Consider the following 15,526-nt stretch of genomic DNA (forward strand, 5'->3'; position numbering starts at 1 on the left):
TTGAAGAGAAAATAGGTTGTGCATAACAGACTAACATAATCTTTACTGGGATACTTTAAAGATGCATCTTGCTTTTCCAATATAGGAATTAAAGAACCACATGGTGCATCCGATGAAACTAAGTTTATAAGTTCATTTCTAAATCGACTTCCTGCTCTTTTAACTGTATAGCCTCCCATACTCAATTATGCCTTTTTCAGTATCACTCAACGTAATTGGGGTTGTATGATCAACACTTGGAATCGTATCCTGAACAATTTTTTCAATAATTTTGAGAAGCTTCCACGCAGCTTGACAGTTGTCGCTTGTATTGTTGAAAAAACTGACAGCTTTGTTGCAAACTTCCGGATACATTTTTAATATTGCTGACTTGTTACTTGTTATTTTATATTTGTTATACCATAGTACTCTAAACACTAGTAGGACAACGCTTGGCAATTGTTTGTTTGTTCTTTAATGACGTAATTTTTGGTCACGCATGAGTGGCTAGGTTAAGGCGGTTTTGTTTCTGATCGAATCAATTGAGCTGTGTGTATCGTGAATATTTATTTGGTTTGTACAAAATTACCTGGTAAGTGAATTCGGCAAAATGCTATGGTAAAAAGCTTTTGTTAAATGTTATGTTTTAATTAAAATGCTTTATTAAATAGTGGATTGATATTTATATAAGCTAAGCAACTTTTATATAAACTTTTCAAAAATGCCTGCTACCCACTGCGCTGTTCCTGGCTGCAACTGGTCGTACCACTTGGGTAAACGAACGAATGAAACCCGAAGTATCTTCACTGTAAGAAGACCTTCTTTTATAAAAGTCCCAACCGAAGCTGAACATCACACAATGTTAACAAATTTTTTGTTGAGTATGCGGTGTTCCACAAAGGCTAGTGGCGAAATATAACTGGGGCGCTATACTGAGCAGCAAGATGTTAAAATGAACCATCCAATGGAAAAGAAAAGGCTGATGGCACATCCTACATTGGAGGGATTGGTTTTCACATCAAGAAATTTAATTGGTTTGAGTAGACAGCTCCTCCAATGCACTAAATTAAAATATGTGTGCCTTCATTCATTTACCCAGGATGTCCTTGAATCATTTTTTGGGAATCTTGTAAGTATCACTTTTTATTAAGTTTTGATTTAGTGTTTTGCATAAAATGACTGCTCACTCATAAGTTATTATTTAAACTCCTTAGCGACAACTTGGTAGAAGGTCAGCCAATCCAGATGTTAGTCAAGTTGCATATGGATTGCAGCACATCACACAAAGAAAAATTATCAAAAAAATCAAAGGTGGCAACACCACTCACGGAACCATCAATTCCTGGACAACTGTGTGTGATGCAGATGTTCCACGAAAAAAAAGAAAGGTGCAGTAAATGAAACATAAATTGTTTCAATACTCTTTTTTCCATTACTGCCACTAGATTTCCAACGGGCAATCTAGTTCGTTTGCACATGTTTATAATTTGTTCTTACATGTTAAACCAAACCAGCCACAGTGAGCCTGCTGGTGGTACAGGTGATACCCCCCCCCCCCTTGAGGGGCTAATACCGAAACAGTTGTCTGGGGGGGACTGGGAAGCCACCGATTGAAATTGTAAAATTAAGACAAGTAATACACTTTACAAATATATTCAGTTTTTTTGCATTGAAAAAAAGAAAGGTACAGTAAAACTATAAATGAAATACACAATACAAAAACGAAGGAAAATTTAAATGTATGGAAAAAAAAGAATCACTCAAACTGTCAAACAACATCAACAACTGTTCGACAAAAAAGGTTCCATACAAAAACCTGATTTACATAATATATATATTATATACGCTATTATTTATTAAGTTGCCTTAGCTTTTTTTTTAAATCACCTCTTAAACCAGCGGACTGTTTAGATGAAGTTTTTAACATGTCATCTAACAGTTTTTTGGCATAAGTGTAAGAAAGTAACCTTATAAATAATTGCACCATATATGTAACCACACATTCAACATTATTGGAATTCAATTCATGTTCTTCACACAATGATTTTAAATGGTCTATTAAATACAAGAAATAGTTTGATTTTATCACATTTTTACTTACAAAATTAAAATCTATTTCACCATGATTTTTACTTATTTCTTGAGTGACATATAGGTATACTTTTTGTAATAAATACATAAGTTCTTCTGATGGATATTTAAGTGCTCCTACTCTTTTTTCCATTACTGCCACTAGATTTCCAAAGGGCTTATTCGTTTGCATATGCTGTAGAATGTTATTATTTTTATATTTGCCAATTGCCTTTTTTAATAAATAACCTCCGAGATACTCAATTATGTCATTTTCATGTTGGGTGATACATCCTTGTGTAGGTTCATTTACTGGTAGTGTTGATGGTTTTGTGATCACTTCAATTATATTAATTAAAAACTTAGCAGCATGTGCATTTGTCAGTTGATTTTTAAAATACTCTTTTGCAGAAAGGCACACCTTTGGATATCGTTCCAACAACTTGGCTGACTGATGGGTTTGTCGGTACAGCGTCAACCACTCAGCAATTAAAGTTTCCCCGGCAGATGTCAGAGACAAACCAGCTTCCACTAACTGTACAATATCATTAGGCCCTGCTTGCATGACATCGCTACATTCTGTCACAGTTGCACTTTCTTCCTCAACAAAATCCGTCAAAACTAGTTGTTGTATCGCATCCTCAGAAATACTCTCCCAATAATTTTCTGCCATCGCTATATAATTCACCTTATTTCTATTTAATTATCCTAATAAATACAAAATGTTTTGATATTCGCTATATACTTTTTGTATCCAAAACTGAAACTTATATAAACATTACTGAACACAATAAATTATACTTGCGATTGCTTAAATTGGTGCAGGAACAGCTTACAAATGACTCAGGGAACTACATTTTCTTGGTATTAACCAACAATCACATATTATACAATAATAACTTTTCTTAAACGCGTTTATTCTTAATTGGTTGGTTTGCCAGTCAGTCACTCTTCCTGTCTCATATACCGGTAAATATTATTAGAATTACACTGTATATAAAAAAGATTCTCTTCAGAAGCAAGCGATATTCCATGACTAAAACCTCACTACGCAACTCTGCAATATCAATCATTTCGAGATTTATTACGTAACTCACTACAAAAAAATTAGCAAGACATTACTATAACCAACGCTGATACAATATATTACAATAAGACGACAGTATAATGGCGCTTCTAAAATCATATCCTAGTCACTCATGCGTGACGATTGTCTCGTTGTCCTACTACTGTTTTAGAGTACTATGGTTATACCATGCTGATATTTGTGAAAACCATAGATATCATATATATAACTAGATTGCGCATCTGGTGTTCAAAATTGAAGTCAATTGAAGCGCGCCATTTTGAATCGTATGTGACCCACTTGTCTATTATCGTATATTGGTAATGTGTTATCTGGGTTAGTTTTAGGCAGAAAAAAACTCATTTAATCCAAACAAAAAGTTAACCTACGGCAGATATTTCTTTAGTGAGTCTGTATGATTATACTCTGAAGATTTTGCGTTTTTAAAAGTAACGTTTGACCCAACTTTTACCGACAATTTACGTGAGAAACTTTAACTCCTAACAGAGTTTAGCAAGGTATTGCCATAATTAGCCAGTCTTCCAGTGAGTTTTTAAACTTACCTGTTGGCGATTTATTCTAGTTCGTAATAATATCTATTAAATTTAAAATGGCTATACAAGGCGAGTGCAGCAGTAAATATATAGGCCAATTCAAGTGTGGCGGTTATACCCAATGTACCGGTATAATGGACTCGCATCAAGTTGTAGGTCTAGTTTTTAAAAACAAATGTATTCAAAGTTTGCAGAAAGAAACGACCCGTGCAATGGGGGGAGTCGGCTTTAAAGAAGTTTGATCTAAAGATTGGATCATGATGGAAAAACAAAACCCCCAAAAAGAAATTCCACCAATAGTACACAGTATACTGTTTCAGGGGCACACTTACTGATAACATAATAATTACATTATAGTATCATACTATCAAAATAAAAATATGGTTATATACAAATACATGTACAAATTGGTGCAAGTAAATAATTTTAGGATGGAATAGGTGGCTTAGTTAATGTGTTAAGTATTAAGTATATAATGAGGATAACGCAAAAAGAAAATTTCGCTGTTTGGTCCAATGAGTATCCAATTGTTTGTGTGGGTGTGGGAGGTTTCCAGTTAAGAGGAATGTCTGGACATTCATCAGTGGTGGAAGCTAATCTCTACCAGCCAGTTGATCCAGGTCTCTAAGACACATAATTTTTGGCCAGTAAATCTGTATTTAATACGTTAATTAAACAGTACTAGCATGAAGCACACCTGTAATGATTATATTATCATAACAAGATTTTTATATCATGAGATTTGTAATATACATAGCTAATTTTACTGTTAACTGGTTAATCATAGTTTTAAAAACAGCTTGATATGCTTACTCTGTATATCATTATGCAACTATTGACTACAAATTTTCGAAACCTTTGTGTTGATAAAATATAATTTAAAATAACAAAATTGAACAAAATATGCTGTAAAATGTCTAAAACTAATACTTCTAGGAAAGAAAATATAAAACACTACTACTATTATAATTGTCTTGTAGCCTACTGCAATAAACATTATTGGTGCTTAAACAGAACCAATTTATTTAATTTTTTCGTACCAATTGTCCAGCAATAGTTTGATTGAATTCCTTTTCTAGATGATGAAACCGAATTTTGCAATATGCCAATGCAAGTGATTTTATAAGGTGAAACACATGGTTGTCCATTACAGAAGAATCAGTCATATGATTATTTAGTTCTTCAAATAATTGACTGTTATCCTCCAAAACAGATGTAGCAATGGCTAACGGTATCCCTTTTCCTACAAGAATAACAATTTAAGGTATGTGTTGTAAGATCCACAAGAAAAAAAAATCTTTATTGTTTAAAATTCTTTAAATATTATGTTCTTCATTATTCGTATAGGGTAAATACCTATAAAGAAAGAACTGCAAAGTTAAAGCCATACCTTGTGGTAATTTTCCCTTGGTAGTTAAAAGAAGCCTTTGAAATCTTATTTCAGTTTCTTCGCAAACTTTTATTGTACTGTTTGTAGGTTTACATAATCCACCTTTGTCCTTTTTTTCTAAAAACAATGAATTTGTTTTTTCTTTTGTAGATCCAAGGGCAGCACAGCACTGGTAACAGAGCAGTTGTTTTTGGGCCATTTTTGCAGCATACCCCGCAATGTACGAAATTGATGCCTTTTTATATTCTGAGAGTTTCGTTATTGGTGGAATGTCAAAATAATCATGATCCTGGTGAAGTGGTATGTTTTCTGATAGATCATACTTTCTAATTAACGCTGCATTTGAAATTGTTATTGGTAGTTTTTGGCCAAAATTATTGTCTTCTAGAACTGAAATAACTTTCAAAGGATTGCTTGTGTCGCAGTTCCCTTTTCCTGCTTCAATGCTGCTCCTCATAAGAAGGCGTTTGTACGCGGCAGTGAATTGTTGTACAGTGGGGTTGTTGTTGAATCCACCAGCTGATCGAATCGCACCAAAAAACAATTCCAGGTGATCTTGACTTAGTTTGTATGTTAGTATATACCTCATTGTTGCCTCTTGTTGTTCAACTAAATCATGAAATAATTTCTTTGATACATCGGCTGCCATTAAGAATCCTAGAAAACCAGTTTTTTTGCGGGATTTAAGTATTGGAACATTAGACTTGTCTCGTAGACCACTGATGTATCTAGAAGCATTTTCCAAAAATGGTTTCCAGCTAGATTGATTTGATAGTCGAAGTGGTGATTTAAAACCCCTACCACATGGATTACGTGAATTTAAAACATCGAAAAGTCTGTCAAATAATCTTATAAATTTAACTGTTGCAGCAGAACCTTGAAATTTTTCCATTTTCAGGATGGTGCAGCAATAATCAATAGCATCAGCTACACTTGAACTTAAGGCCTGAGCTGCGAGGTTCACCTTCATTTTTGTTGTCTCCATTGAATGTGAGCTAGTTTTAATTTATTAGCAAGTCGAAGCCCTTCATTCTGTTGTAGGTTTTGCAGCTCCACAATGAATTTCCAATCGATTTTACTTCCATCTTCATCAATAAGGACTTCTTTACTACTGTAACCGACAAGCAGTTACATCAAGCCAAAGCCTCAAATTAAAATAACACGCCAAAACATTTATTCCCGTGCACGCACTCTAGAAAGCAGCTGTAGGGCGAACATAAATTATGGCACCGCAGCAGCACGAAAATCCAACACACGAACGGAATATTTGTTGCAGCAAGAGTTTTTTAAATACTGAAGCCACACAGTTGGCACGCTATGAGGCTTATTCAAATAGAAAATAAAACGGTTAGATAAGAACTTAAAACGACTAACAACCAAAGAATAAGAACCTACCGCTACACAGCTAACACTGAAATGAACTAAAAAGACGAGCGCATGGCCAGACGAAACACAAGAAAACCAAGGAATGTAAATTGCAGTTAACGGGGAATGTAAGACGCGCGCCGGCATCCGCAACGACTAACTTTAAGGAAATTTAGAAATGACGCTGTAGTTTACACACCGGCCCCAAAATGACATGTCCACATTCATTTTCTATAAATATAACGACAGCGTCACCGAGCGGGTGAGGAATTCGCTGAGATGTCCTGAAATAGCAGTGCTTTGCACTTACTAACGTATTCGTTGCCCCATTTGTTTTGAAGTCAACGGTGGACGGGATGTAGGATATTCGTTGCCCCATTTGTTTTGAAGTCAACGTAGGATATTCAGACTGGGCCATATTGATGGTTTGCTACACGTCGCCGAATTAAAGCCTAACCAGTTTGTTAGTCGTGCAGATGGTGGGCGAACTTAAACATAGTGTAAACAAAAAACGTTTATACAATTACAATGTGGTACATAAAATGTCCGTACAACGAGTAAATCTCGTCGTCGCCTGAGTCACGCTGACTCTAACAAGCAAAGCTTGCGAATGTCCCGAATGAACATCGATTTCTCCGTCGGTCACCATTAAAACAATATCTCCAACCGCGAAATTTTTCACGGGCTGCAACCACTTCTGTCTTAACTGCAGTAATGGGAGATATGATTTCGTCCATTGGTCCCAGAATCTATCTGCGAGATACTGCACCGCCTTCCAGGATTTTCGGTAGCCATCTCCTTTCATGAACACCCCGGGCGAGTACGATGACGCGATAACTCCAGTTAGAATCGAATTTGGTGTCAGGGCGTTGAGGTCTCTTGGATCGTCGGATACCGCAGTCAACGGGCGGCTATTAAGAATGTATTCTATCTCCGCCATGTAGGTTTGTAACGAATCATCGCTCATTGTTCTCTCCCATGACAGTTGCCGCAGTATCTTTCTTATCGAACGAATCATCCGCTCCCATACACCTCCTTGATGACTCGCATGGAGCGGATTGAAGTGCCACTGGATCCCTCGCTGCGATAGGGATTGGTCGATCTGTCTGACATTCCAATTTTGAATGTTCGTTCTTAATTCCTTTTCTGCTCCCACGAAGTTCAAACCGTTGTCGCTGTACATGTGCTTTACAGCGAATCCACGTCGACAAAGAAATCGACGCAATGCATGAATGAACGCCATCGTATCCAGGGAATGTGCAACTTCGAGGTGTATTGCACGTGAGGCCAAACAGGTGAAAACGCATACGTAGCGCTTCACATGGCTGCGGCCAATCTTCACCATCAATGGTCCCATGTAGTCAACACCAGAATGGGTGAAGACGGGATTGCCCGGCGTTAATCGACATGACGGTAATGGTGCCATAACCTGCTCGCCTACTTTTGCTTTCCAAAAGCGACATGACCGACAAGATTTTAAATAATAACGAACACTAGACAACCCTCGCACAATCCAAAAACGTTCTCGAACAGCAGACAAAACATGTTGCGGACCGGAGTGACCAACAATATCGTGATAAAAATGAATAACAAGTGACGTAACAGCGTGACGACTCGGCAAAATAATAGGATGTCTCGTATCTTCTTCAAACGACGAATACGACAAGCGTCCCCCAACTCGCAAAATACCTTTAACCAAAATGGGACGCAACTTAAACAAAACACGACGCCCCCTACCGATTGCAATCCTACCACAATCTGCTCGCAAGGCAGCTGTGCAATCTGAATGATCGACCAATGACGTCATAACATCGACAAAGGCTTCTGCCTGAACCAACTTAACAATATCCATAGTAGCGGCGCGCAACTCATCAACCGACAACGGACCTCTTAACCATTCGTGGGCCGACGACAAACCATGACATAACCTATGACTTAAATAAAACTTAAAACGAGCGAGCCAAACGAACGAACGCTGCAAACGCGTCAACGATGAAAACCGAGATAATAACTTAAGCAATGGCGTCGTAACTGAAATAACGGCGGCGTGACTCTGCGTTGCCTTTTTCACTTCTGGGTCAGAGTCTGGAATTGCTGGCAGCGAGGAGGGCCGAACTGGCCACGAATCTTCGGATTGGTGCAAAAATGATGGCCCATTGATCCACACATTGACTTGCCCCCCCGTTGCTTTGTTTGGCATTAATCCTCGAGAAGCTGCATCTGCCGGGTTGCGTTTTGAATCGACATGTCTCCACTGTTTCGAATCGGATAATTCATGTATAACGCTCAGTCGATTAGCCACGAACCGTTGAAATCTTCTCGTAGTATTGAAAATGTATTGTAACGCAGACGTGGAGTCTGTCCATGAAATGATTCTGTTGACTTGGTGTTGAGACTTCTCTACAATTTGTCTCACCAGCTTCACCCCGACCACGCACGCACACAATTCCAACCGCGGAATCGTAACAACTTTCAGCGGAGCCACGCGCGACTTTCCCATAACAAACGAACAAGTAATATCACCGGCATTGGAAACAACACGGACATAACAAACCGCGCCGTAGCCTAACTCGCTTGCATCGCAAAAACAATGTAGCTCAACCGACCGATTAGTATTGGACAGACCCAACCACCTCGGAACTCTGATTGATTCCAAATCTTTAAGGTCTTGCACCCACTTGAACCACTTGTCTTCTTGGTGTTGCGGTATTGGCTGATCCCATCCGATTCCATCTTCGCATAGCTGTTGCATAATTCTCTTCACCGGAAGAAGGAATGGCTGAACGAATCCAAGAGGATCAAACACCTGGCTTGCCATTGAAAGCAGGCCTCTTCGAGTAGCCGGCTTCTCTTTCACGTTTACCTTTACCTCGAACGCATCTGTTTGGGTGTTCCAAAATATCCCATGGTTTTGTCTGTCGGTAGACAGGCCACGTTTAAAGTCTTCCAGCATGGCGACAGCTCACTTTGGTTTAACTTGTCCATCACGTACCGACTGCTGCTCAAATACTTCGTTAGCTTGAACCCTCCACTTGATAACAGTTCGTCCAACTCGTGAATTAAGGAAAGCGCCTGTTCTTCAGTTTCTACAGACTTCAGCAAATCGTCCACATAGAAATTTTTCATGACTGATACGACAGCCTCTTCACTCACTCCGGGGATATTGTCCTTCGCCGTCCGTCTCAGAGCAAATGAAGCACAACTCGGAGAAGACGTGGCACCGAATATATGCACAGTCATACGGTAGCTTAACGGCTGTTTCGTGTAATCCCCGTTTTCCCACCATAGGAAACGAAATGCGTCGCAATCGTTGGAGTCAACGTACACTTGGTGGAACATAGCCTTGATGTCCCCTGTGAATGCAATCTTGTATTTCCTGAAGCGAACCAACGTTCCAACAATACTGTTTGTTAGATCAGGCCCGGATAACAGGTTTTCATTCAGTGAAGTCCCTCGATACTTCGCCGCGCAGTCAAACACAATGCGGAATTTTCCCGTTGTTGCATGGTGCGGTACGTACCACGTTCTCCCTGGAATCCCACGCTCACAATCCATGGGTACCACAACGGCATACCCACTTGAAAGGTACTCGTTCATTTTCAAATTATACATATGATGAAGTCTCGGGTCGCGAACAAACCTCTTCTTTAGACTCATCAGTCGCTTTAGCGCCATCTCCCGACTATCAGGTAAAACCCGTTCCTCGTCCTTCCAAGGTAACGCGACTTGGTAGTGACCACGAACTTTCGTAACGGAAGCTTCCATCTTCTCAAGGGCTTTTTTATCTTCCACGGACATTGGGCGGGCTGGATCATTGCATTCAGAAAAATCTTGATTGAACATTTGTTTCATTTGCTGATGTAACGTCTCCATCGTGCAACACGCATTGTAAGTGTGACGAGCCTCAGATGTACTTGCTGCAGGAAGGGAACGCTCCGGACCAACGAGCGCCCAACCCAACACGGTTCGAACGGCGTTTGGTTCATCGTCTCCGCCTATTCGCTGTTCAACGACACAGTGAGCGGATTTGCAACCGGCCCCAATGAGCAACTCCACGCGACGATCAGGATCAGGAAATTCCAGACCTTTCAAATGCTCGTACCTGTCGACAACCGCGTTGCATGGAATGCTGGATTCTAATGACGGCAGCTGCGATACCGCGAACACACTTGGTATAAACACCTCACTATCTTCGTATATACCGCGAATAGACAACGAAACTAAGCGACTTAACTCTCGACCGCCACCGAACAAACATTTTACGTCTAAAGGTACTGGCGAACCGCGCAAACCTAAACGTCGCATCAAACTCGTGGTACAATAAGTGCTATCAGAACCCTCGTCGAGGAATGCATAAGTCCGGTGAGGATGGGCTTTGTCTTCTCCCCACACGAACACTGGAACTACCTTGAGACGAACTCTTTGGGTGGAAGGGATGAATTCACCAACGCACGAAGTTGTAGGTCGATTTCGTATCTGCCCTTGCTTACCAGGAAAGCGTTGAATCGGTGAACTATCTCGTCTCATTGGATGAAGCGTAGTATGATGTCTGGCCCCACAGCGGAAACATCGTTGAGGACAATTGCAGTTCCTCGCAGTGTGACTTTTCCCCAAGCAGTTAAAGCATAACTTCTTCGACTCTACCATGGCCCAACGATCATCGGTTCTTCGCTGCAGGTATGCGGAACAACGCATGCTTTGATGATCGTCACCACAGAAGTGACAGCGCTGCCTCACTTCCATCTTTCGCTTCTCAACAGTCAACGGTTTCGCTGGAGCCGATACCACAGTATGTGTGACCGCATTGCCTACTCTTGGACGTACCTTAGACAGGACTCTTCCTAGAGCATTTGTGGAGGATTTCACTTTATCCCGGATGAATTGCTCGATTTGCGAAAACTTCACTTGCCCACCAGCGTTAAGATAAACAGCCAGCCTGTCGTTCAGTTGCGATTGAAGATGGCGCGGTAAACGTTCGAACAGAGCCTCAGTTGTCTGATGAGTGTCTAAATCAGTTGCGTAACCATGCTCGGTCAAAATTATGCGACTGTTGACGAGAGATGTTAGAAAATCGCTTAGTCCATCCTCAGTATCTCGCACTTGCGGACCTTTGGTAATTGTATCCAGGTGAGCCCTAACGACCATATGTCGTTGACCAAATCGACTTCGTAGTAAGTCCAGGGCTTCTTCAAGCCCACGTTCTGCTGGAGTGATTAGAGAACATGACTGGATCATTTTTCGCGCTCTGCCCTCGCAGGAATTTATCAACTGACGCAACTGCATCGCAGGTTCTCTCACCTGATGAGCCACCGTTTCCTCGAACGTCTTAATGAACTCGAAGTAGTGAAGTGGACTGCCGTCAAACTTCTCACGCCGACCATGAGTCAATACGATACCTTGCTTTATGACCGCCTGTACACCTTGTATGGCCTCCACCAACGTTGATAACGTCGCATTATTCGTCGAAGGTGTGGTATCTTGTGGTGCCACGTGTCTGACCTGTTCAGATTCAATACCTGGTGGTGTCTCATTCGCCACTCTTAGAACATCGTGTTGGACTGGAACGTTCGATAGGTTCTCCTGAAGCCAAGTTTCTACGTGACGGGTTCCAACATCGCAAGCACTACTTGCATCGGAAGCATCGTCAGCCTGTCTACGCAATACTTTTGCTTTGAGCATTTCCCTCTCCATAGACAACCTTTTCTCTCGAAGATCGAGCTCCGCTCGCTCGTAATTTAACTTCGCTTCTTCTTCAAGCTGCTGCGCCTCGTGAAGCAGTGAGGCGCGTCCAGAACGCTTCGAGCTTGCAACCGATGGTGCTTTAGCCGGAGACGTAGATGTAGTAGGGGGAAGGGGAGTCAACCCTGCACATCGTGTGACATAGGAAGTACAGATTCTCTCCATGCGCACCTGTTTACCACGCACATCATCGGATTTCGCTTTGCCTTCTTTTCGCAGCGAATCGTACTCTTCTCCTCTCGGCACAAATCTTGCAGTTTCATCATAATACGCCGTACACTTGTCTGCAGCGGCATCAAAGAATGCCTTCTTCTCTAACACTTCATAGTAATTGGATGGATCCTCCATGAGATGTTCTAGTTGGCCTTCCAACTTTGTGACGTTTGCCTTCAAACCACCCGCACTGCGAATCCTTTGTTCAATATCCCACGTGACATCTTCTCGATACATGTCTACGTCACCGCCTACACTAGAAACACCACGTGGTCCCCGAAACGCCATATAGACCGTAAATACGCAAAACTAAAGTAAACAAACAAACGAAAGCGCCAACTGTAAACTGCAAAAGTCGATCCGAAACCTCCGTACTAACTTCTACCCCGAATAATCGACAATTAACAGCGCAGCTATTTAAAAAATACAATGTAACCGACAAGCAGTTACATCAAGCCAAAGCCTCAAATTAAAATAACACGCCAAAACATTTATTCCCGTGCACGCACTCTAGAAAGCAGCTGTAGGGCGAACATAAATTATGGCACCGCAGCAGCACGAAAATCCAACACACGAACGGAATATTTGTTGCAGCAAGAGTTTTTTAAATACTGAAGCCACACAGTTGGCACGCTATGAGGCTTATTCAAATAGAAAATAAAACGGTTAGATAAGAACTTAAAACGACTAACAACCAAAGAATAAGAACCTACCGCTACACAGCTAACACTGAAATGAACTAAAAAGACGAGCGCATGGCCAGACGAAACACAAGAAAACCAAGGAATGTAAATTGCAATTAACGGGGAATGTAAGACGCGCGCCGGCATCCGCAACGACTAACTTTAAGGAAATTTAGAAATGACGCTGTAGTTTACAACTACCTAACACATTTCGGACAAGCTTCAGCATATGGCATATATCCAAAAGCACATATACATTTTGGGTGGAATCAAGTGGATGTTTAAAAAAAGGTTGCAAATTGATTGGATTTAAACATGCACCAAGTTCGGTCAGCATTAAAATATGACACGAAGGACCATCACAGGTCACAGAACTAACCATCACCCCAACATCATGTAAACGTTCTATGCAAACTCTCACTAGATTTGCTCGTTCAGTTCCACTTAAACCATCAATGAAAAAATATCCCACAGGTACTTTCCAGCTGTCATTTATGCTAACCACCATAAACACTAATGCATTCTTCGCAATAGGACACTCATCATCTTTTGGAGCTCCACAGCCAAGATCAACATAGCCTCTAAATTGTTGACCATCCCAGGACACATGTTTTTTGATGGCCATTTCATCCAGCATAAGGGCGCATATCACTTTCTTTTTATTTTCTTTGGCACGAAGTACTTTGGCTGATAATGATTGAAATGCTGGATTGGTAAACCCTGGACCGAGAGGTATTTTGCTGTACCATTTTCTAATGTTTGATTGACATGGTAAAGCTAAGTTAAATGTTTTGCGAACATAATCATAGGCCTTGGAAGAATAAAACTGCAAAGTTAGGGCAAATGCCCGTAATTCTGAGGGATAGGTATTGCCTTTAAAACAGCCAGTGTTATTTTCAGAAATTCTTTTTAAAAGTGATAATGGGACTCCAGTTGTTGTATTGAGCAGTTCTTCACAATTTGCAGATACAAGGTTTTTGTTAAGTAGAATTTTAATGACAGATTTTAATGACTTAACCTGCATTTGATGTCGGCGTGATTTTTGTTGATATATCTTCACTTTCTTTTTTAACTGCGAGATTTGATTATTTTTTTTTGTACTAGATGTTGATTCACAGTATGGATGATCGTTCACAGTGGAAAATGTATAAGTACTTATATGCTGCTGTTCAAATGAAGTTGAGATTGATGGAGATGATTCATCCATAAAACGTGTACTTGGTGGAGGTCTTTCTTTATTTAGCTTTTTCAAATGAACAGGAAAATTTTTAAACCTGGTTGGTATAGCACTTTTATCCAGTTTGACACGTTTTCCAGTACGAATTAAATATTTTTCTTTAAAATGATCCGAACAGATGCGAGAGTGTATGGTTGGCTTCCAGTTTTGTCTGCGCATTGCAGCCAACCATTTCAATTTTTGGTCCGGGTTCCATGGGAATCTTTAAAATATTTGAAATATGTTAACTTTACTCAAATCAAACTTAAATTGGCAACTGCGCTCAAAAATTATTATTTTCTGTTTATTTTTCTGTATAACCTTTTTCTCTTATATGTTTAAGTAACAATAAAATATTATATTCTTGCTTTCAGTTGCAAACACTGTCTGTATAATCATCTTGACTTACGAGTGATAAGTTCGTGGATGGAGTTTCTTTATTGCCGTCTCTTCATCTGCACTACCTTCACTATCACTTCTCCTCAAGCTTTCTGTGCAAGACTTTCTCCTCTTATTGCATCCAAATGCACTGCATTGGGTTCCTCTCTTTGACATATTTTTGATATAAAATTTCTCTGAAAATAAACTCATATGTACAATGTAGTTTGTTTTGTTTCTCATACATATACTACTCTACCACAGTACCACTATATTATATTTGTATGAAAGCACCAAATAACTATTGACTGTTACAACTATAAGAAAGAATCGCATAACCTCAAATAACCGAGTGGCTGAATAAATTAAAAACTTTCAAAAAAAAATTAAAAGCAAATCTTTCCGCTGCTAGTGAAGAATCGTTACGTTATCTGCTTACTACTAAACCCATATAAGTACTAACCCCTTAACTAATAACCCTGAACTATCAACCTCTAACACTTTCTACCTGCCTAATCTGTAACGTATCTGAGGATTCATCACTAATGCCTATTTTCCCTTTACTATAATGTAATACTATATAAATATTGGCTATCTAGATGATACTAGACGGTACAAATAATTTAAACTTTTCATTTTAGATCATATATAAACTTTTTGTTTGGATTAAATGAGTTTTTCCTGCCTAAAACTAACCCAGATAACACATTACCAATATGCGATAATAGACAAGTGGGTCACATACGATTCAAAATGGCGCGCTTCAATTGACTTCAATTTCACATTGATTGAAAACACGAGATGCGCAATCTAGTTATATATATGATATCTATGGTGAAAACCCATACTGTGTGAATGATGCAGGAGGAATTT

General features: G+C 39.8%; 3 protein-coding genes across 3 annotated transcripts; 1 reads left to right on the top strand and 2 right to left on the bottom strand.

Annotated features, from left to right (window-relative positions):
- The first annotated feature begins 235 nt into the window (after positions 1 to 235).
- LOC149733187 (uncharacterized) lies at positions 236 to 2,647 on the top strand. Its single transcript, XM_089882104.1, has 4 exons — positions 236 to 571; positions 920 to 1,108; positions 1,194 to 1,367; positions 2,461 to 2,647. Exons 2-4 carry the CDS (start codon positions 932 to 934, stop codon positions 2,599 to 2,601), a joined length of 492 nt encoding a protein of 163 aa, XP_089738230.1. The 5' UTR covers positions 236 to 571; positions 920 to 931; the 3' UTR covers positions 2,602 to 2,647.
- Positions 2,648 to 6,947: 4,300 nt separating this feature from the next.
- LOC149733188 (uncharacterized) lies at positions 6,948 to 9,763 on the bottom strand. Its single transcript, XM_089881153.1, has 2 exons — positions 9,391 to 9,763; positions 6,948 to 9,304 (listed from the first exon to the last, which is right to left on the bottom strand). The coding sequence occupies exons 1-2, from the start codon at positions 9,761 to 9,763 to the stop codon at positions 6,948 to 6,950; spliced, it is 2,730 nt and encodes a 909-aa protein (XP_089737279.1).
- On the bottom strand, positions 9,718 to 13,258 carry LOC149733189 (uncharacterized). Its single transcript, XM_089882105.1, is given in 2 exon segments — positions 9,718 to 9,975; positions 9,977 to 13,258. Coding segments are annotated over 2 exon segments (2,799 nt in total). The 5' UTR covers positions 12,665 to 13,258; the 3' UTR covers positions 9,718 to 9,864.
- Positions 13,259 to 15,526: the final 2,268 nt, after the last annotated feature.

This window comes from Ciona robusta, chromosome 7, assembly GCF_009617815.1.
Source record: "Ciona robusta chromosome 7, ASM961781v2".
Taxonomy (NCBI): Eukaryota; Metazoa; Chordata; class Ascidiacea; order Phlebobranchia; family Cionidae; genus Ciona; species Ciona robusta.